At 61.8% G+C, this 21,320-nt stretch overlaps 4 protein-coding genes across 4 annotated transcripts; 1 reads left to right on the top strand and 3 right to left on the bottom strand.

Annotated features, from left to right (window-relative positions):
• Nucleotides 1-302: 302 nt before the first annotated feature.
• NDUFV1 (NADH:ubiquinone oxidoreductase core subunit V1) lies at nt 303-5,417 on the top strand. The gene is made up of 10 exons (XM_054570798.1): nt 303-488; nt 1,520-1,602; nt 1,676-1,846; nt 2,481-2,664; nt 3,422-3,611; nt 4,021-4,233; nt 4,340-4,506; nt 4,776-4,857; nt 5,014-5,159; nt 5,261-5,417. The coding sequence occupies exons 1-10, from the start codon at nt 417-419 to the stop codon at nt 5,345-5,347; spliced, it is 1,395 nt and encodes a 464-aa protein (XP_054426773.1). The 5' UTR covers nt 303-416; the 3' UTR covers nt 5,348-5,417.
• Nucleotides 5,418-5,739: 322 nt separating this feature from the next.
• On the bottom strand, nt 5,740-11,087 carry LOC129068347 (double C2-like domain-containing protein gamma). The gene is made up of 11 exons (XM_054570528.1): nt 9,737-11,087; nt 9,254-9,638; nt 9,030-9,109; nt 8,890-8,961; nt 8,572-8,681; nt 8,357-8,492; nt 8,173-8,223; nt 6,597-6,754; nt 6,407-6,488; nt 6,136-6,232; nt 5,740-6,059 (listed from the first exon to the last, which is right to left on the bottom strand). Exons 2-11 carry the CDS (start codon nt 9,501-9,503, stop codon nt 5,929-5,931), a joined length of 1,167 nt encoding a protein of 388 aa, XP_054426503.1. The 5' UTR covers nt 9,504-9,638; nt 9,737-11,087; the 3' UTR covers nt 5,740-5,928.
• Nucleotides 11,088-11,185: 98 nt separating this feature from the next.
• NUDT8 (nudix hydrolase 8) lies at nt 11,186-13,858 on the bottom strand. Its single transcript, XM_054570527.1, has 4 exons — nt 13,536-13,858; nt 12,551-12,683; nt 11,916-11,993; nt 11,186-11,827 (listed from the first exon to the last, which is right to left on the bottom strand). The coding sequence occupies exons 1-4, from the start codon at nt 13,727-13,729 to the stop codon at nt 11,597-11,599; spliced, it is 636 nt and encodes a 211-aa protein (XP_054426502.1). The 5' UTR covers nt 13,730-13,858; the 3' UTR covers nt 11,186-11,596.
• A 1,323-nt stretch (nt 13,859-15,181) lies between these two features.
• TBX10 (T-box transcription factor 10) lies at nt 15,182-20,897 on the bottom strand. The gene is made up of 8 exons (XM_054570687.1): nt 20,837-20,897; nt 18,617-18,884; nt 18,426-18,527; nt 17,853-18,024; nt 16,591-16,746; nt 16,238-16,305; nt 15,926-16,021; nt 15,182-15,470 (listed from the first exon to the last, which is right to left on the bottom strand). Exons 1-8 carry the CDS (start codon nt 20,895-20,897, stop codon nt 15,182-15,184), a joined length of 1,212 nt encoding a protein of 403 aa, XP_054426662.1.
• Nucleotides 20,898-21,320: the final 423 nt, after the last annotated feature.

Here is a 21,320-nt window from a genome sequence, read left to right as displayed (position 1 = left end):
CACCAGAACCCCGCAGGAGGAAGCGACGTGTAAGGTTCGTTATTTGAGGTTTGAAAAGCTGAGTCGGCAAGCGAAGGCGAAGAAGCCCAGCGGAAGAGTAAGGGAGTGGGCGACTGTCCTCCCAGGGAGCCAGTGCTCTCCAGCCCGGTGCGGGGAGGAAAACAGGTCCCAGGCCGGTGGGACTCTATTTCCCAGAAGCCCCAGCGCCAGACAGGCCACTTCCGGCCTCTCCGCCGTCCCCTGAGGAGGCGGGGCTCGGGGCGGGGTGAGAGAGGCGCAGGGATGCTTGGGCGCGCCGCCGGCGCCCGGGCGCGTGACGTGCTTCCTGCGCGCCGCCTAGCGTCTTGGTCGCGCCGGTTCCCCGGCCTCCAGAGGCGTGAAGGTGACAGCGGGAGGTGACTGGGCTGGCCCCCGCGATGCTGGCGGCACGGCGGCTGCTCGGCGGGTCGCTCCCCGCGCGGGTGTCTGTGCGCTTCAGCGGCGACACGGTGAGGCCCGGCCTGGCTCGGGCCAGGGATGTTCGCGGGCGGGTCTCTCCCGTGCCTGCGCGCGCTGTCCCGTGGGTCTTAGGTGCCTCCTGGAGAATCTTCCTCGTTTCCCCAGCCCGGCAGGAAGGTTGCCCCTCCGGCATTGGTGTAGAAGGGGAGTGAGTCCCACCCGAAGGCTGGCTGCCCCCTACCCTCTCTTCAGGCCTGCCACAGAGAGTTTTGCAGGTGGTGAAGCTTCCGTGTCTCGTTCCCTCCTTGCCACAGCCTTGTAGGGAGTGAATGTGTCATCGCCCCATTTTGCAGATGCAGAAAACAGTTTTGGAGAGAGATATGCACTGACCGATTTCTCGTTCAGCGCTTTGCTTCTGTAGTGGTTTTTAAGGGGACGGGAGTCTGGAAGCCGGTTGTCCTTAGCCCTCAGCTGGGGTGCTCGCCTCTGTGTTACGTAGAATTCCAGGCCCCAGCTCTCCTCCTCAGGTTTATCCCAAGTGGGTCTTCCCTCCATCATCCAGCCCTGGTAAGACATTTCTTTTCCATCAGTTGATGCATTTTGCCTCCAGCAGAGTTAGCGATGTAACTTAAGGTTTGGTCCAGTAGGCCAGCCAGACAAGGAAACGGACACGCCATCGCGCTGGGCCCAGTGAGGTAGTGTGGTGCTGTGGTTCAGGTGTGGGCTCGGGCCACGGAGAGACTTGTGTTCAAATTCCATTTGTTGTCTTTGGCTGTACGTGCTTACAGAAGTTCATTTTGCTCTGAGCCTCAGTTTCCTCTGTAAAATCATTCCTGTCCCAGGGTTATGAGGATGAAATGGGGTTTTGGATGTAAAATGCTTAGCCTACTGCCTGCTGAACAGATAGTGCTTACTAAGTGGGGGTGGTAGCTGTGAAGTTACGAAGGGCCCTAAGGCTTAGGCCCCTACTCTCTCCCAGCTGGCCCCCTCTAATCAGGGGGACCCAAGAATCCTTAGCTTCCCGCCTGACCCCTCATGACCCCAGAGCTCTGTGGGACCTTCTGACCCTCTTTGTCCCCAGACAGCGCCCAAGAAAACCTCATTTGGCTCGCTGAAGGATGAAGACCGGATCTTTACCAACCTGTATGGCCGCCATGACTGGAGGTGAGATGGTGCCCTTAGCCTGGCGGGTCGCAGGGCAGGGCCTCCCCTTCACTGCCTTCCCTACTCTGCCCAGGCTGAAAGGTGCTCAGAGCCGAGGTGACTGGTACAAGACAAAGGAGATCCTGCTGAAGGGACCTGACTGGATCCTGGGTGAGATCAAGACTTCAGGCTTGCGGGGCCGTGGAGGTGCTGGCTTCCCCACTGGCCTCAAGTGGAGCTTCATGAATAAGCCCTCAGATGGCAGGTGTGTTTGGGGAGGCTGATATGGGGTCGCAGGAGAAGCCTCGCGGGTGGCCGTGGCTCGCTCAGGGTTTGGGCTGTTTCCTGGAGAGAATAAAGTAAGCAAGTGTTACCAGAGCTTACGCAGCTGGAACCCAGTTTTCTCTCGTTTTCCTCAGGGGAGACTTGAGGAGTAGGAGGATCAGCACAAGCTCCTGGCTCAGGCAGACTTAACTGATCAGCTCCTAGCTCGGCTTTCCAGTCGTTCAGCTTTGGGCAGTCTCTTGGTCCTTTTTAAAGGGATAATGTGTGTATAGCTTTTAGCCTGCTCATTGGTCCACACATAGAAAGCAAATGATGACTGGTGGGAAGGCCCTTTGTGACCAAGAGCAGAATTTGGGCCCTCGGGAAAGCAGTGGGAGAGCCATTTGGACTGAGCAGGACAAAGAGCTCTCTTGTGGCCCTGCCACCCAAAGGCGGAATAGACAGTGAGCCCCCCGTCATTGGTGGTGAGCAGGAGGAGCCCCCAGGAATGTGGTGGGCAGGCAGGGAGGGGAGGCTGTCCGAGGAGACAGCGTGAGGCGTCCCTGGGTGGAGTGGGCGTTGAGAGACCACCCCCGGTGGCCCTGGAGCCTAACTGACTTGTGGGCCCCCCACAGGCCCAAGTATCTGGTGGTGAACGCAGATGAGGGGGAGCCGGGCACCTGCAAGGACCGGGAAATCATGCGCCACGACCCCCACAAGCTCGTGGAAGGCTGCCTAGTGGGGGGCCGGGCCATGGGCGCCCGTGCGGCCTACATCTACATCCGTGGGGAATTCTACAACGAGGCCTCCAATCTGCAGGTGGGCCGGGGGAGGGGCGTCCTCAGAGGAGGACGTGCTCCGTGTGCACTCACGCACCCGCTGACCGGGCGCGCTGCTCGTAGATTTTAGCGCCTGACCTGTCTGGGTCAAACTGGCAGAGCAGGGGTCACTCCTGCATGCCTTGTGAATGGAATATGGCTCCCAGAGTCTCCTCCTGATGCTCCACAGCCTCCATTTAGGAGGCCTTCCAAGGCTCCGGGTGGGCTGGGGAACCCATGCAAGGCCATACTTCCTGCAGCAGGGCTGCAGGGTCTTCAGTCATTCTTAGCTTCGTGATGGCCACAGCAATTAGTCCAGGGCCAAGTCACACTTTTCTGTTCAGGTCCTACACAACGACAAGGGATACAGGAATGGCACCTGGAACACTGCCTGACACATTAATAGCATCATGTATGACAGTTATTATTACATGTTTTTAAATAAACCTCGATGGTGTTTCCCTCTATTGCAGAAGCAGTACTTATTATGAAGACAGGAAACCACACACACAAGATAGAAAAACCTCTCACAGATCCACTACTTAGAGAAACTATGTGCTAAATTTTCATTATCCTGAAATCTTTCTTTCAAAAGTAGATGCAGTTGGAGAATTTTTAAGTGTTGTCATTACAATAGCGCGCGCACAGCAGATGTCCTCACCCCTCCCAGAGCATCGCCCATTCTCGTCCAGAGGGGGTTTTGCCCTGGATTTGGTGATGGGCTCCCAGTGCCTGTATCCTCACGCCCCCTCCCATAGGTGGCCATCCGAGAGGCCTATGAGGCCGGTCTGATTGGCAAGAACGCCTGCGGCTCTGGCTATGATTTTGACGTGTTCGTGGTGCGCGGGGCTGGGGCCTACATCTGCGGGGAGGAGACGGCGCTCATCGAGTCCATCGAGGGCAAGCAGGGCAAGCCCCGCCTGAAGCCGCCCTTCCCCGCAGACGTGGGTAAGACCCGGCCCGACCCGAGCCTCGTCCTGTGTCCTGTGCAATCCGAACTTGGCTCCAAGTCCCCACTGGTCTTTCTTAGGGAACTTCTGAGCTCCTTCCTCGCTGGGGGCCAGACAGAGGGTGGTAACGATACAGAGGCTCCACCACAGCCGCCTCACTCAGCTTGCTTTAGCCCCCCTGTTGGAGACCCAAGTCCCCCCCAGCCCTCGGGAAGCAGAGAGCAGGGCGGCATGCAGGGCGGCGCAGAGCCTGGTGGAGCCTGGGCCCCGGTGGGAATGAGAACGATGAGGGAGGGGGGCACTGTGCCACGGGAGTGGGACCCTGGGACAGACACACGGCCAGGAAACCTGCCCCAATTTGTCCTCAGCCCCAGGAGCCACCGGTCTCTTGTTCCATTTCCCCACAGGAGTGTTTGGCTGCCCTACAACTGTGGCCAACGTGGAGACTGTGGCTGTGTCCCCAACCATCTGCCGCCGCGGGGGTGCCTGGTTTGCCAGCTTTGGCCGTGAGCGCAACTCGGGCACCAAACTGTTCAACATCTCTGGCCACGTGAACCACCCATGCACCGTGGAGGAGGAGATGTCCGTGCCGCTGAAGGAACTGATTGAGAAGCATGCCGGTGGGGCCCGGTGCTCGGGGCGGGGTGGACAGGCCCTGGGCTCACCACTGGGCAGTGTGCCGGCCCCAGGCCTGACCATCCGTCCTTTTGGGGACTGGGACCCTAGGGGGTGTCACAGGTGGCTGGGACAACCTCCTCGCTGTCATCCCTGGCGGCTCGTCCACCCCCCTGATCCCCAAGTCCGTGTGTGAAACGGTGCTGATGGACTTCGATGCACTGGTGCAGGCGCAGACGGGCCTGGGCACGGCTGCGGTGATCGTCATGGACCGCTCGGTAAGGGTAGCCCGTGCTCCCCGTCCAGTCCCCGCCACATGCCAGCCTGCTTGGTACCCCTCCCTGAGCCTCCCTGAGGGCTCCTGCCAGCTCTTGGATCCTGGATCCTGCAGCCTGAGGTACCGGCGGGAGGGGGAGCGGGGCTGCGCTCGGGCAGGGTGCCTAGAGGATGGGGGAGGAGCCGGAACGCTGTTGGACTCGGAAGGGGCCGCTCCCAAGGGCTGAGGCTCAGGCCTCGGGTGTCTGTTCATTGTCCCTCGTCCCTCCAGACAGACATTGTGAAAGCCATCGCCCGCCTCATTGAATTCTACAAGCACGAGAGCTGTGGCCAGTGTACCCCCTGCCGTGAGGGTGAGCAGCCAGGCAGGGTGGGGGCTCTCTCTCTGGCTCATTCTGGGCCTGGGTTGGGCATAGGCCAAAGGTGGGTGGGTGCCGGACCCTGAATGTTAGACAGATACTGCCTCCCGGCACGCTGGGGCTTCTAGTTTCTCGCTGCTGTGGCCGCAGGTGTGGACTGGATGAACAAGGTCATGGCCCGCTTTGTGAGGGGGGACGCCCGGCCAGCCGAGATCGACTCCCTGTGGGAGATCAGCAAGCAGATAGAGGGCCACACCATCTGTGCCCTGGGCGACGGGGCCGCCTGGCCCGTGCAGGTACTCACTGCCCTGCTGTCACCGGAGGGAGGGGTGCTGGAAACCTGGGGGGAGGGGGTTTCTTAGACCCCAGTTCACACGGTGCCCTCACCCCTTTCCAGGGCCTGATCCGCCACTTCCGGCCAGAGCTCGAGGACCGGATGCAGCGGTTTGCCCAGCAGCACCAGGCCAGGCAAGCTGCCGCCTGAGCCTGCTGCCCTGGGCTGGCGTCCCTCTGTCCAGAAGACGGTTGGACAATAAAGCGAGTGCTGCCCACTGTGCCGTTGCAGCTGCTCTGTGGCCCTGCTTCACTCTGCCCCCCAAGGCCCATTACTCATGGAGCCCTGTTTCCCAGTGGGGGAGGCTTGGAAAGGATGGGTCAGCTCAGGGTCATGTCAAGAGTCCAGGCCTTGGCCTCCTGTGGGTCCGTGACTCTGTCCGAGAGCATCCTGAACATGCAGCCCTCAGTGCAGGAAGTGGGGGGCGGGGGGGCTGTGGCCTGGGATCAAAACCTGGGTGTGCCAGAGGGCAAGGACAAGGAGAGCAGCGCCCAGTCCGCCCTGTGGGGCGACGCGCAGGGAAAGAGCGGGCTTCGCCTGGTCTTGTTTGGAGGAGAGGTTTATTCCTGCTTCCTGGTTTGATAATGGGCAAGTATGATGGGAAAAGACAGGAAACAACTTGATGGGGTGCTGGGTGTGGTGAGTGAGGCAGCCTTAGGTCCTCCCAGCTCTGCGGAGACCAGGTCGGTTTGGGGGAGAAACAGTGAGCAGGGCCGGGCCAGGTGCCCCCGCTAATCGCTGAGCTGGAGGGGCGCACCGTCCAGCGGGTGCCACAGCTCCAGCCGGCGGTCACTGCAGCCCAGACACTCTCTCCAGTGCCGCTGGCGCTCCCCACTGGCCCGGCCACTCAGCTGCACCCCACCTGGGTTGGCAGTAGGGGTCAGGAGCTGTGCGGGAGCCCGCTGGACCCCCACCAGCTCTCCTGCGGTTCCACTCACCAATGAAGTCGTCAGCTATGCCCAGGTCGTAGTCCCACACAGACACCAGCAGTGTCTTCTGGGCCAGCTCCTCCCGTGAGCCTTCGTAGAAGAACTCCTGTGGGGACGGAGACAGGACGGAAGGAGGTGGCGTCGGGCCTTTACAGCCTCAGCATCAGGCTCGGGTTGGCAAGGGACCCTGGATAACTGGGACCCATGTTTTCTGACTGAAGCAGGGTGCTGACCTCCCCACCCCTGAGCAGCAGAACTACCTGGCCCAGCCCTGGCCTACCTCATTGAACTCGGGGTTCAGGGTCTTCTTCCAAACGCTGGTCTTGTATTTAGATTTCTTGCCCATGTTGGGATGCAGGGAACTGATTGGGGAGCATGGGGTCGGGTTAGGAGCAGCTGGGGAGAGGTGAGCCCCCGGGGGGCCCTGTGGAACCGCCACGCCCACCTGTCCACCTCCGTTTCCCACTCACAGGCGGACAAAGGGGTCCGAGTAGCCATTGGTGTCCATGGGGGCGAGGTGGGCGCAGCGCAGCACCCCCACCAGGAGCCCGCCCCGCTGAGAGCTGTAGCACAGTGACAGCAAGATGCGCCCTCGTTCCTCCCCAGCCGCCTCTGCCTCCGCTGCCTCCTGTGGGGCAGGCTGGGGTCAGCCCCGTGTGGCCCAACTCCACCCGCCCACCACTGTCGGCCAGGATGTGAGAACTCTGGCTGCAGAGAAATCAGGGGTCTGTGATTTAACCTCATGATCCATCTCTGGAAACGGTCTTTGACTGGGTGACCTGGCAGGGCCTAGAAAGGGGAGGGGCTTGCTCAGGCCATGGGACTGGCCAGCCAGTGCACTTGTTCTGGGAGGAAGGGAACTGAGGTTGCCAAGCGCCACAAACATAGCCTCCCACTAAGTGCCCATCACCACCCTATGGCAGGACGAGTCCTGTGTCACGGAAGCAGCCCTGAGAGGTTGTACAGATCCTTTGAGCTACGAAACCCGCCCTTGCCCTGACCAGTGTGGCTCAGTAGGTTGAGCGTCGTCCTGCAAACCAAGAGGTCGCTGGCCCGATTCTCGGTCAAGGCACGTGTCTGGGTTGAGGGCCAGGCTCCCAACTGGGGACGTGCAAGAGGCAACTGATTGCTGTCTCTCACACATCAGTGTTTCTCTCCTCTTTCTCTCCTTTCCCTTCTCTTTAAGAATAAATAAATAAAGTCTTAAAAAAAAACAACAACACACTCTTCACCTCCCACCATCCTAGGGACCAGATGCTGAATGTCTCTTGCCTCACTTGGCCCCTGGTGCTTCCAGAAGGACTCAGGGAGGCTGGGAAGAACATGTTGACCCCACGCTTAACATAGGGTTTGATTTGCTTTCTGCAACCATCCAACCACCGTGCTGACAGTCAGCTGTCAGTGTGGGGGCGTTCCGTGAACACCCACCCAGCGCCCAGGCGCTGCAGCGTGCGGGGTCTGGGGCAGGGCGTGGGTAGCACTGGGTGCCTGCCCCACCTCCGTGGGACTTGACCGGCCTTGCCAAGTTGGCAGCTGCAGTAACTTGTTGCCCCATTAGGGGGCAGGGCAGCCGCACCTGGCCCTTCAATCTGAGGGGTGCTGGGCTGGTCCTGCCTCAGCCTTGCAGTATCCCCACCCGGCCCGGGCCAAAGGGGCTCTGGCCTAGTCCTTGGCCTGTGGTGGGGCCCCTGCACTCACCGTCGCTGTCTCCTGACGAGGGCCTGTCTGGGGCTACCAGCCCCAGGAGTGGCACCCACACTGTCCCAGGTGTCAACCTAGCAGTCAGCGAATCGCACCCTGTCCATTTTCTCCGGCCTTCCCAGATCTTCTGGCCACAGGCAAACCCCACCCAAGGGCTTCGCTGTCCCCCAGTGCCCCGCCTCTCCGCTGGCCTGGCTGCTCCCCAGGGCTCCGACACTCGCAGAACACGAGAGAGATGGCCTCGGTCTCTCCAAGACCACCTCGGCCCCTACCTGACGCACCTCAGCCAGGGCACCCCCGGCCTGTCCCCGCCACGTCCCTGCTCTGTTTTGCTGCCCTACGCACCTCATACAGGGACATGCCACGGGACGTGTCCAGGCTCTTGGGCCTCTTGGTCTGAAAGAGCAGAGAGCCCGCGCACGTTAGCCAGACACTGCCCAGGCCCCCTCACTGTCCCTTCCCTCTCCGGCTCCCCCTTCACGAGGTCGCTGGCCCCTGGAGCCCCGCCTTGGGCACCGTCCCCACTCACCAGCCTCCGCTTCTCCAGACACACGTTGAAGCTCCTGGCTCGGTTGGGCACCAGCTTCCTCAGGGGCACCCGCAGCTCCCCCAGGGGAGGCGCTCGCCGACGTCGCCGCAGCCGCAGGTCCTCGCACACACACAGCCTGGTGGCCCCCCAGGTCAGACCTGGACCGGCAAGCCCCCATTCCACCCTGCTCCCTCGTGCCCAGGTCCAGCCCTCACCGCAGGGTCTTGCGCCCAGCATCCTGGCGGGTGAAGCCGTGATAAGTGAGTGTCTCTTCCCAGACAGGTCCCCCTGTGCCCCGAACTGTACGTGTCCGCAGCTGGCTGGCCTGAGGGCCAGGCAGGGTGGGTCAGGGTCTGCGCAGGCTCCAGGGCCCTGCCCTGGCCCACCTCCCTGATAAAACCCTCAGCTGTATATCCAGCAACGAGGAGCCCCAGGCCCGAAGTCCAGGCCTTGCGGGGAAGGGCCAAGGCAGGACAGGTGTTGCCGGTGGGGTGAGGCCAAGGGGCACGGAAGGGGCTGGGTCTTGCCCTCACCTTGCTGGCCCCTGGCAGCAGATCGGCTTTGACATAGGTGTCCACGGAGCCTGAGGCTGGTGGCTTGAGGCCCTGGGAAGAGACAATGGATGTGGGGCAGGCCTGTGGGCCAGGCCCAGGGACCCCGGCCCCACCCTTACCTTGGCGCGGTGAGCCGTGCAGTGCAGGGCGCTGTTGTCCGCATCAAAAAGAAGCGTGAACTCCAGGGCGCCCAGGGCAGCTGGGGGCGGGGGCACGCCAGGTCAGTCCCCACCTGAGCCCCCGCTCCACGGCACTGGCACCGTGCCTCCTGCCCTGACCCTCACAGGGCAGGAGGGGGATGGCACGCCTCAGACCCCTCCCTGGCTGGACCGCGCCCACTCACTGCTGTCGTCCGAGTCTCCCTCTGGCTCTGGGTTGGGCTGCAGCGGGGGCGCAGAGCCGATGGCAGGAGCCACTGCAGGGTGCGGGTCTGGGGCGCGCAGGGCCGGCTCAGCAAAGGGGTAGAAGTGCGGGAAGTAGTCGGAGATGCGGCGGATGGGCCGGATGGGTCCTGGGTTCACATCGATGGCCATGTGCTCCTGCATGCTCACCCGCTGGGGCCGCCTCCGGCTCGCTGCTGCGGTGCCCGCCATGGGGGCTCAGACTCGGGGCGGGGGCTCAGAGGAGCCCCCTTGGACTGGATAGGAGGGGACCACACGGGGCCAACACGACACAGTAAAGTGGCATCACTACGGGTGCTGAGGGGGGTCCTGGGTGGCAGCCGGGACCTGAGGACAGAGGGCAGGGTTGGGTGGGTGGAACAGAAGTAGGGTGCTCCAGCCTGGAGGGGGACCCGTGTGCTGGACCCGCGTGCCGGGCTACTCACCTCCCCGAGGGCTCCTCCTCTTAGCGCGGGTCGCTGCTGGTGCCGGGTGTGCGCCTGACCGAGGTGACCCATCTGTGTGGCCCAGGGTCCCCCAGGACCCGTGGGGGAGGGGGAGGGGCGGAGCTCAGCGCCCACCTTCAGGGATCAAGAGAGGGCGCCTCCCTGCTCTCAACATCAAGGGTCCCTTCCTTGGTGTAGGGGCAGGGCCTCTCAGCCTCCCTCCTCCCCCCGCCTTCTCATGCTGTCAGTTATTTTTACCACCATCATGGGACCTGCTCCAAGGTGGGAGGCTGGGTGCCCAGAGGTGACACAAAGGGTGTGAAGGGCAATGGGAGGGGTGTGTGGGGATGCAGAGGTAGGTGAGAGGGGAGGTGTGTGGGCAGAGGGAGGGCATGGGGACGCGTTAGGAGGTGCGGAGCGGGCACCTGAGGAAGAGGGCATCTGCAGTCCGGCCCCCTTGCAGCTCAGGCTTTTTAAAACATGAATCAGGTCACGTCAACACCTCTCTCCCCTCTGACAGACTTGGACTGAAACCCTAACCCGCCCCTGAGCGTGTGCCCTCAGCAGCCCACTGCGGTCCCCTCACCTCCACGTTGCTCTCCGTGGTTTCCTTGAACACCCTGAGCTGGGTGCACGTGCCTCTCCTTCTGCCCCGAACTCCCTGCCCTACCCTTTGACCTGGCTCACTCCTGCTCACCTTTGGTTTCTAAGTCACTCCCCGAAGGGGACCTTAGTTGGCTTCTACCTGCTCCGCCTTCCCTTTTCCCAGTGGTCTTTTGGAGGCCACCCCTTCCCTATTCTCAGTCCAGGAGGTTCATCCTCCTCCCCAGGCTCTTGCTCCACACCCTGGCAGTCCATGGGTTCCAGACCCAGCAGGCCACAGGACAGGCTGAGGGGAGGGCAGGCAGCCCCCGGTGGGCCCACACAGAGCGGCTCCAGGTCAGCCGGCCGAGACCGAGCTCCGCTTTCTGTTGGTGGCGCTGGCGTCCTCCTGGAGCTGCTGCGCTCGTCTCCTGTCCCCGCGGAACGGGGGCTGCCCCTGGGAGTGAGGCCAACACAGCGGAAGGCAGAGCCAGAAAGGGAGCCCCTGGACCCAGCCATGCCTGAAGCTAGCGTACCTCTGGAGTTCATGGTCCCCACTCCTCTGTGGGCACAGGCAGCCAGTGGGTGGTTTCCTACCACCGGTCCTGGTTAATACTGCCCCATCCACATGTCAAGGCCCAAACACCCACCCCTGAACTCCTTCACAGAACCCTGGTCTGTGTAATTAATGTATAATCCTACTATTATTTATATGTGCTTAATGTGCCATCACACGGCTATCTGTGTGACCTGGCCTAAGGTCTCCCCTAGCCTGAGTCCCCCAACCCCCAGAAGCCAGGACAGCAGCTGGCACATGGTGGGCGCTCAGCAGGACTGTGCAGGGCTGCCCTGTGGATTCCTGCAGCGCGGCACATGGAGGAGGGAACGGTGTGGTGGCTAAGTGTTTGGCCTCTAGTCAGAGAGGGCCTGGTTCGAATCCCAGCACGAGGTGACCTTGGGCAAGGGGTCTATCCTCGGTGAGCCCCGGTCTCACCAGCCAGGGACAGTGTTGGCCCCACCTCGCAGGGCCGAGGTGAGGGTTCAGTGAGAGAAACGATGTTGAGTACCTCAGGCACAGTAAGTGCCCACTGCTGCGGGTGACCGTGTGCTCGGACAGAGGCACCCCAGCTGGGAGACCAGCTGTCCCTGGGGTCTGCCCAAGGTCAGGGTGCCAGTGCAGCAGACACTGTTGCCTCAAAGGTGGTGAAGCTCTTTATTCAGTCCTGGAGTGGAGCTGGCCTAGCAGGGTGAAGGTGAGGGCTGCTCAGGGCCAGGCTGTCAGTCCCTGGGCTGAAATCCAGGGAAGTCTAGGCGGGGCTGGTAGGCGCCAGGTGCCAGCAGCTGCAGGGTGAACTCGGTGATGATAGCCGTCAACCCCCAGACACGGTGTGGCCCGTGAAGGAAGACTGGCATTGTGTAGCCAAAGCGGCCACCCCGGCAGAAGTGGGTATAGCCCTGGTTCTGCTCCTGCAGCAAGTGGGCCAGGGGCAGGGCAAACACTTCCTCCACCTGTGAGCGGGAGGCAGTGCGAGGTGAGCAGAGGACTGGCCGCTGCATTGGGACACCTCGGTCCCCCAGCACCCCTGCCCCGACTCACCTCCTCGGGGTTGGGCTTGAGGCTCTGGAGATCCAGTGGGCCCACGCTGGCGAGCACCGGCACTATGGTGCTCATCGTCTGGGGCGGCAAGGCAGGCAGTCAGGGGCGGGGGCATGGCCTTGGCAGGGCTATGGAGCTGGGGAGGGGGGGCTGAGAGGAAGGCCCCGCCCCTGCCAGCCGCGGCCGGGTCCACGTGGACCCTGTCCTGGGGCTCCCTCCAGCCATGCTGACTGACTCGGTTTCCCACTCAGGCCCCTGGACCTCTGCACACTGTTCCCTCCACTTAGAACAGCCTTGCCTTCCCTTTACTACCCTGAACTCTGCCACTTGTCATTCAGTCCCTTTCTACCCTGTGAAGCCACCCCTCATCCACCAAACTGGGCAGAGCTGGCTCGCTCCAGAGCCACTTCCAACACAGGGCCTGAGCCTAAGTATCCCCCTGAAAAGATGATAGAAATTCTGCTGGCCCCTCCCTGGCAGGCTGTGAGGGGACAGAAGAGGACCACCGGGCAGGGGTGTGGTGCTCCCTGCACCCTCCACCTGCTGGGGTCCATGGCCGGGCTCCCAGCCCAGGGCAGGCAGACTGGGTGAATGGGGTAAGGGCTGGCTGTGGCCTCAGGGCCTGGTGGGCTCACCTGGTCATACAAGGGGCGCAGGATGCCCCACACGTGGTCCTCAGGCACAGCCAGGCCCAGCTCCTCGTGGGTCTCCCTCAGGGCTGTGTCCACCACATCCTGGTCAGTGGGGTCACACTTGCCACCTGGGAAACTAAACAGGCACAGGCATCCTGGTCCTTGGGCTGTTGGGCCATGGAGGGGTAGGGATGGCAGCTGTGGCAGCGGGCCAGTGGCCCAGCTTAAGCTTTTGGCCCCTAGTGTGCAGTGAGGCCTCTGGCAAGCCACAAGACCTCTCCAGGCACAGTTTACCTCTCTGAGTGCTGGGGGGCAGGGTGAGGGGCTCTGGAACTCAGAGACGCAAATTCTGTCTATGGTGGCCCCAAGGGCGCTGACGTTGACCTAGGGCCTGGGTCTCCAACTTTTTGGCATCAAGGACCGGTTGTGTGGAAGACAAATTTTCCACGGACGGGTGAGGGCGAGGTGGACAGGAGACGGAGCTCAGGCAGCACTCTGTTGCTCTGGCTCACCCCTCGCGCCGCTCACCTCCTGCTGTGCGGCCCGGTCCCTAACAGGCCACGGACCGTACCGGTACCGGTCTGCGGCCCGGTGGTTGGGGACCCCTGCCCTAGGGTGTCCCCAATTCCTGCGTGGGCGGAGCCAGGGCGGGAAGCCGAAAATCACCACCCAGAGCGCTTCCCTGGCTCTGGGACCGGAATCTCCCCATAGTGGCCAGGAGGGCGCGGGGGTCTGCCTTTTTAGAGAGGGGGACACGGCTCAGAGACAGGTGTCGCAGGCCCGAAGTGAGGCGGATGCGCTTTGAGGGAGCCCTCCCAGGCTCCGGGAAGAGGGACGCCGGTGGCCAGTTCTGCCTCGGCCCGCAGACCCATTCTATAGAGGCGGAAACCGAGGCTTGGAGAGGCTAAGTGCCTTGGCCACGGTGCCAGCAGTCTCCGGGGTTCGGCGGCCTCCTCCTATTAGGAAGAGGAGTTTCCCGGCGGTGTACCTGACGTCCCCCTTGTGCCTCCCGGACAGGCGGCTGGACCGCAACGTGTAGAGCAGCGCCGGGACCCCGCGCACCACGCACAGAGGCACGAGCACAGCGGCTGCCGCAGGGCGCGCGCGGAGCCGGGCCGTGGCCCGGGTCAGTAGTTGCCGACAACGCCGCTCGCCCTCCGCCGACAGGCAGTCAGGCAACATGTCTGGCCGGGAACTGCCACGGCCGGAGGACGCCCGGCGGACGAAGGCAAGGAACAAAGCAGCGCTCGCGGGATCCGGGACCTGGTGGGAGCCCGGGGAGGAGTCGGCCCGAACGCCCCGCCCCGCTCTGTCTCTGGGGCTCCAAGGACGCCGGCACGGCGCCTTAGGGGGCGGGGGCCTACGCAAAGGGGCGGGGGGGTCTCAGAGGAAGGGGCGGGGCCAAAAAATGTGAAAGTGGTGGGCGGGACCTAAGGGAGTGGCTCCGCCGCAAGCTACCGGAAGGGCCGGAAGGGGCGGTGAAAGATGTCTTGGGCGGGCCGCGAGGGGTGGGCCTGGGCCAGGGCCGAATTTAGGGACGGACGCTTAGGATTGTGTGTCCTTCATCCTCCCTGGAGCAGCTCAGGTCGGCGTGTCTTGCTGTTTTGAGGCCCCGCCGGGCTCCCGTCCCTGGCGCCGTTGTGTGTCCGTTCTTCTCCAAGGACCTCCCAGGAAGTGCTCCAACAGGAGCGGACTCGGCGTTTAGGGGGTTCATGGGGCGCCTCTTAGGAGGCCGAGGACGTCAGGGGCCGCGGGGGTGTGCCCGCCTGGTTCCTCAAAGTGGCGCGCGCCGCGCCCTCCCTCTCCTAGGGACCCGCTCCAGCCGGACTTTTGCCCAGAGCTGTCTCACCTCCTGTCCCGCCCCCCTCCCCCTGCAATTTCTGCTCCTTTAGGTCTTGGTTTAAATGCCACACTCTCTAGAAACTCTCCTGGCTTGGGTCTTGATCAGATCCTCAAATCCCTGCTCGCAACCCACCTTGGCCCGTGTGGTCACTGCCTATCGTGGTTCTGTAACCCTCCACCAAACCCCGACCCCTCGAGGACCACAGAACTCCGACCTCACGTACAGCACCTAAACGTGGAATGGCAGATGCCACCATACTTGGCTTTGACTTTGAGCAAACACCTCTCTGAGCTGCAGTGTCAGTCCTCACCTGGGCACACAAGGCAGGGAGCAGGAACCCCAGCCTGGCACACAGCGGCCTTCCGCCACTCAACTGGCGTCAGCACCTTTGCCGTCACTCTGTGCTCCCAGGGATGCCAATGGCACTGGGAGAGCTTTGGGGTGTCTGCAGCCCAGACCGGTGTCTGGGCGATCCTGAGGCCCTCCACCCCATGCCTGAAGACGGAAGTTCTCTGACCACCCATGCCAAACGGTTTAATGTTGGGGGTAAGGAGGAGGGAAAGCAGGGTTTGGAGGAGTCACTCCGAAGGCACAAGGGATAGGTTGGGGTGTAGGAGGTCTGGTTTCAAGCCCGGCACCATCCCAGCCTTTCTGTGATTCTGGGCAGCTGACCCCCCTCCCTGGGCTTCTATCTCCACTGCTCTCCTTGGGAAGGGGCAGTGTCTCTGCAGAGGTGAGGGTGGAGGGAGTGGGGTCCAGGGTAAGAGGACTCTGTCCACAGGGCACCACCATCACTGAGGTTCCTGGCGAGATCCCAGGCACTTGGCAGTGGGGGAGAGCAGGCCCAGCCCAGCTGGGAGGGGCAGGCCCCCCTGATCCCTGTCAGCCTGGATACTAGGGAGGGGGTATGGTGTTGGTCGGGGCCTTGGGATTCCGAGGGGGCTTGAGGCTCCAGGGTACAGGTCCTGACAGGTGAGGGCCCGATAGGTGGCCGGGGCCAGCAGCGCCTCCGGTGCGGCCAGCAGCTGATGGTGGAGCCGGGCAGGGGTCCTGGAGGTGGAAGCTGGAGCTTCATTGGGGACAGAGGGAGAAAATGGTCTGAGCGAACCCCAGAGCTCCCCTCGCATCCATGCCCGCCCTGTCCCCCTCTCTGCTCCTCCCACCCCAAAGGGCCCACCTCTCAGACTTTGCTCTTGCTCGTCCCGTCCCTCTGCCTGGAATTTCTTCCCCACCTTCTCCCTCTATCCAAATGCTTCCCAGTCCTCCGAGGCCCAGCGTGGGAACCACCTCCTCCAGGAGGCCCACCCAAAAACCTCCACCCCTGCTCTCAGCACCTTGTTCCTACCCTGTTCTCTCTGCCCTGGGCCCCCAATTGTCTCAAAAATCTCTGCTTTCCCCTCTCTGTCCACACAGGTGCCCAGTGGGCTTGCCAAGCATGCTGGAGCCCCATCTTGGAGGCCCTGTGGCCCTGTCCCCTTGCTTCTCACCCACCATGTAGGCTCTGGTCCCACTGTGTCTGCGGGTCTGGGGATGAACCTTTCTCCTGCCCTGTGGCGCCCTTCAGCAGACAGGAGCTGAGGCCACTGCGACTCCGGGCTGTGGCACCGAGCAGGGGCCGTGGAGGTGCCGTCCTGCAGGAGGGGTGGGCAGGAGTTGGGGCAGGGAGTCAAGGTGAAGAACCCAGGCCAAACGTCTGGTTCAGAGTCAGCCAGTGAGACCCCAGGACCAGTCAGTGGGTGTGACCCTCAAACTAGTGTCAAAAGCCAAGGCTTTAGAAGATGCCTGGGGAAGGGGGTGAGGGGCTGGGTCAGGGCAGCGGGGCACAACCGGCAGGGGTCAGACAGTACCAGGAGTCGGGGTCACTCTCTCTGAAGCCCTTGGCAAAAGGGTTGCTGGCGATTTTCAGCTGGGTGATCTGCAGAGAAGAAAGTGCAGTTGCAGGTCAGCCTTGGTCTGGTGAAAGAGTGTGGGGTACCCGGCTCAGCCATCCCGACCTCCCTGGATCTCCCCAGTCAGGAGACCCTGGGACCTGGAACCACAGTGGGCGTGAGGAGAAGGGAATGACTGAGCACATGCTCGCTGAGACCTGGGAAAGAAGGGCTGGGGTCCGCGTGCATGCGGGGGCTAGGAGCCTTGAGCCTCTGTCTCCATCCCTATGACATGGGCTGGCAGGTGCCCCACAAGCTGTGGCCTGACCCACCCGGTGGTTCTGATACGCCGTCACGGCCGTGAACTGGGTCTCCGTGAAGACGAAGGACTTGAAGTTCTCCTGGGCGTAGCGCTCGCTGTCCTTGCGGGGGTCCACGAAGACCACGTGGAAGCGGGGCTGGTAGCGGTGCATGGAATTGAGAATGATCTGTGGGGGACGTGGGAGGGGGCGTGCGGGAGAGGGGCTGCACACCGAGGCTGAAGCCCTTCTCCCCAGGCAGAGAGGATGCCCTGGGCCCGCTGCCCCCCTTTCTTGGGCTGGTGGCATAGGCTCTGCGTCAAGGCGGCCGTGTGTTTGAGCGTCCTCAGTGCCTGGCCTTTTTTCACACCCACGTCCCCGCTGCCCGCTTTGCCTTCAGGTCTTTCCAATATCCGACCGCCTCTCCCACCCCATCGCCTCTACCCCATCTGGCCTCCATTGTCTTTCACCTGGGCTTCCCCAGCTGCCTCCTGCCTGGTCTCCCTGCTGCCACTGGCCCCTCTGTCCATTCGCCACACAGCGCCCCCAGTGAGCCACAGCATGTCACCCTGTCCTCAAAACTGTCCTGTGGCTCCCCACTCCACACAAAGTAAAAGCCAGAGCCCTCTCTGTAGCCACGGGCCCTGTAGATGAGCCGGCTGCCCCAGGATCTTTCCCCACCTCCCTTCCCCTCCTCACTCCAGTCCAGCTACATGGGAACCTCCTTGCAGTGCCCCCGACGCCCCCGGGGTTTCCCTAGCCTCAGGGCCTTTGCGCATGCTGTTTCCCCACCTGCAGCAGCCCCCCTTCTAGATGCACAGGCTCCCTCCACTGTCCCAAATATCTCCTCTGCGGCTTCCTGGGCCCCTGACGGCCACAGTCGCCTCATCTCAGCCCCTCCCTGGCTCCTTTTTCTGCTGGCATTTACCGCCATCTGAGACACTGCGTCCAGTGCCTTCTGGAGCGTTTGCTGTCCTGTGTCTGGCACCTACAATGGGCCAGCTTTGTGGCGGATGGTCCATAAACATTGTACATGAGAATGACAGCATTTGCTAGAACATTCCCGCTCCCCCAACCCACTTCCCCACCTGCCTGGACAGTCACCTCTGCTGTCAGGCGCCGGGTGGGTGAGCTTGGCTCCCCAGCTTTGACCATCAGCAGTGGGTGGGGATGCTGGGCAGCGAGGCTGTTGGGTACCAAAGGCCCGGCCTGCTCCAGCTCCGGGCTCCGTCACAATCAGGACCCAGCGTCTCCTGACCAGGCCCAACCCCTCCGCCTGCACCCCGGGGCCTCACGTGGCCATTGTCATCCAGCAGGTTGTTGGTCAGCTTGAGCTTGTCAAAGGACACGATCTGGCGCATCCACTGCGCACCCTTGGCCGGCGAGTCGGGGTGGAAGTGCACGCGGCCGGGGGTGGCCGGGTCCGCCTTGCCTGCCACCAGCCAGGCCGAGCTGTGGAAGGCGTACCTGCAGAGCAGAGTGGCAGTGAGGGGCCCCATCTGCACCCACCTGCCGCCCCTGCCTGGGGCCAAGACTGGCGGGAGAAGGGGTTGTTAGCATCTGCCCTCCCTGCACACGAGGAGCCCGAGGCTCCAAGACTGCTCTCCGGCCCTGAGCTTCCTGTGGCTGCGCCTGCTGCCCTGGGCGGGCCCCTCTACCTGTCCAGACCGGCCCACTGCCCACTGCCTACTTCAGGCTGTTGGTTGCCCTGGGCTGGGCTCCCTCTGCCACCAGGCTCCCTGTTGTTGCCCCAGGATAGGCCTCCCTGAGGCGACTCAGACCGACCCTCCCTCCCCGAGTGCAGCTTGGGGCGCCCTTTCCCACTGCGGCACCTGAGGCCCGAGCCACTCCCCCGGTGACTCCCAGACCTGTATCTCTTGTCGTCCAGGGGCACAAAGTCCATGAGCAAGGCGTAGTCCGCCAGCGAGTCCATGCCCAGGATCTTCACCTGGAAGGTGGGGAACATCCTCCTGCGGGAAGAAGGCGCCAGCAGCCTAAGCTCAGTGCCAGCCTGGCGCCTGCCCCCACCACACATGCACACCTCGCCCGCCGCTCACACCTGCCTGCCTTGGTGACAATCATCTCCGTGCCCAGCCGGTTGAATTCCTCCCACAGAGCCTTCATCTCCAGCTGGACCGTCACACTGGACACATGCGGGTTCTTGGGGCCCTGCCGAGCGGGCTCGCCCATGGCTTGGGTCCCTGCAGAGCCAGGGGAAGGGCCCGATGGGAACGGAGGAAGCAGCCGGGGCTCCCAGCTGGAGCTGGTCATGGGCAGCGCGCAAGGCTCCGAGGGTGCCGGTACCCCAAGGCCGGCAGAGAGGAAGGCTGGGGAGAGAGGGTGGGAACATGGGCCGCTGCTCCCCTCCTCTCCCCCACTCCACCCCGCCAGCTGTCATCCTTCAGGCTGCACCTGGGTGCCTCTTCCTCCAGGAAGCGCTCCCTGAATGCTAGGTCTGTGTGTTCCCACAGTTAATGTGACCTGGCGTCACCTCCTGCAGTAAATGCTCACTGAAAGTTTCCGGAGGCCAAGACCAGGCCAGCCTGGCTCCCCAGGGAGACTGTGAGCTGGCAGATGGCCCTGGGGCCTTGTGCAAGTTGTTTTACCTCCCTGAGCCTCGTTTCCACAGTCATCTCAAGGGCTGATGGGAGGGTTTGTGAGGACATGCACGGGGTCTGGCACACAGTAGGCCTTTCGTAAATTACACATATTATATAGATAATGGGACATGTGGGATTATGGTGGTTGAATGGGGGTCTTTGTCAGCTCTGTGGAAAACCCACTGCCTGGTCCTGTGTAAAGAGAGCTGAGCTGAGGGGATCCCCCAAATTTCCATGACTTGTTCTCATCCATCTCCAACCTTGAAAACCAGCCCAGGTCAGCCTGCTGCCAGAAGCCAGCTTTCTGCTCGGGCCTCCTCACTGTTTTCTCAAGATCCTGCCTTTTGATCTGCAATCCTGAAACAAGCTTTGGCCAAAAGCTTTGCTGCCCTCCGTCCTTCTGGGTAAAAAAACCAAACAAACAAGAACAACACATCCTTCCCTAACCAGCATGGCTCAGTTGGTTGGATATTGTCCCACAAAGTGAAGGGTCAGTGGTTTGATTCCCCACTGGGGCACCTTAAGAGAGAACTGATCAATGTTTCTTCCTTGCAACAATGTTTTTCCCCTCTCTTTCTCCCTCCCTCCCCCACTCTCTAAAAATAAATAAATAGAATCTTTAAAAAAAAAAAAAATTAAACTTAGCCCTAGCTGGTGTGGATCACTGGGGGTCGCCAGTTCAGGGCACACGCCTGGAGTGTGGGCCAGACCCCCAGTAGGGGGCGCTCAAGAGGCAATCACGCATAGATGTATCTTTCCCCCTCCCGTCCCCTCTGTGTAAAAAAATAAAATAAAATCTTTAAAAAAATTAAACTTAGAATTATCATATGGCCCAACCTCTAAGCATAGACCCAAAAGAATTGGGCGCAGTGACCTGAACAGGTATCTGTACACCCATCCATGTTCATAGCAGCAACAGGCAGAGCTGGAAGCAGCCCATGTAGCCATCAGTGGACAAATGAAAGGATGAGCGACACGCGGCCTACCCAGACCCGTCTTTCACTTTTAGTCTTAAAAAGGACATTCTGACACCAGCTACAACATGGACGAACCTTGAGGACATGGCGCTGAGTGAAATAAGCCAGTCACAGAAGGACAAATACTGTGATTCCACTCATAGGAGGTCCCTACAGGAGTCGAATTCATAGAGACAGAAAGGGAGCCTGGCGTGGGGGCGGGACGGGGTTGGTGTTGAATGGGAAGAGAGCTTCAATTTTGCAAGATCGAAAACATGCTGGAGGTGGATGGCGCAGCGGCTGCAGGACAAGGCGAATATGCCGAATACCGCTGAGCTGGGCGCTTGCAAGTGGCTGCAATGGTAATTTTTATGTTACGTATGTTTTACACAACTAAAAAATTTTAAATAGGACAAAAATCCTGGAAAACAGGCGATTAGTTTCAGACAGCCCCAGGCAGAGGGGGAACATTGGTGTCAGAGGGACAGACGGACAGGTAGGTGGGTGCAGGGAGCATCTAATGAGCTGGCCTGGCCAGAGCCTGCACTGAGCAGGACCTGGCGAGGGTGGCGGCCCCGGGCCACGCTGGAGAAGGGGTGCCTTGCTAAAACCCTGGCATTTCTGGGCTCTGGGGGTGGGTGGGAAGAGACTCTCTGAGGGAGATGGGGTACATCAGGTGGCGCCCAGTGGGGCGTGAAGGGTGGATAGGTGGATGTCCCTCACCACCGGGGACCGGGCCCTCAGGTGGGCCACTGCAATCGTAACACCCAGCCCCCAGCATCATGGTGGCGGGTCCCAAGGGGAGAAGTGTGGCTTCGCTGGGCCCGGGGGCTTCACAGGCTGGTCACTGGCTCCCAAGTCTTCTATGAGCCCCCTGCCCATCCCTGTAAATGTCCCGCCTCTCAGTGCCCCCCAGGAATGCTGGAGAGGGACCTGTCCTCTGCCCAGTTCCTCTAAGAGCCGGCACCCCTCAGGGTCAGGAGGCGACAATATCCCACAAGCGTGGAGTCAGGTCTGGAGGGGACATTAGGGGCTTCTTACCTGGCTCTTACCCTGATCCTTAAGCAGGGCAGCTCGGAGAGGGGAGGGGACAGGCTCAAGGCCGCCCGTGTCTGACGGGGCTTTCACCTCCCGGGGTTGGCTCTGCGCCCCGCTTATCAGCGCCTCATCATCTGTGAGTCTGCCAGCCCTGCCCTGACAGCCTGAG

This window comes from Pteronotus mesoamericanus, unplaced genomic scaffold (genome assembly GCF_021234165.1).
Source record: "Pteronotus mesoamericanus isolate MK-2021 breed Mesoamerican mustached bat unplaced genomic scaffold, CSHL_Meso_final contig_214, whole genome shotgun sequence".
Classification (NCBI taxonomy): domain Eukaryota; kingdom Metazoa; phylum Chordata; class Mammalia; order Chiroptera; family Mormoopidae; genus Pteronotus; species Pteronotus mesoamericanus.
The sequence above is the reverse complement of the archived record's forward strand: the minus strand, read 5'-3'. Positions and strand labels throughout refer to the sequence as shown.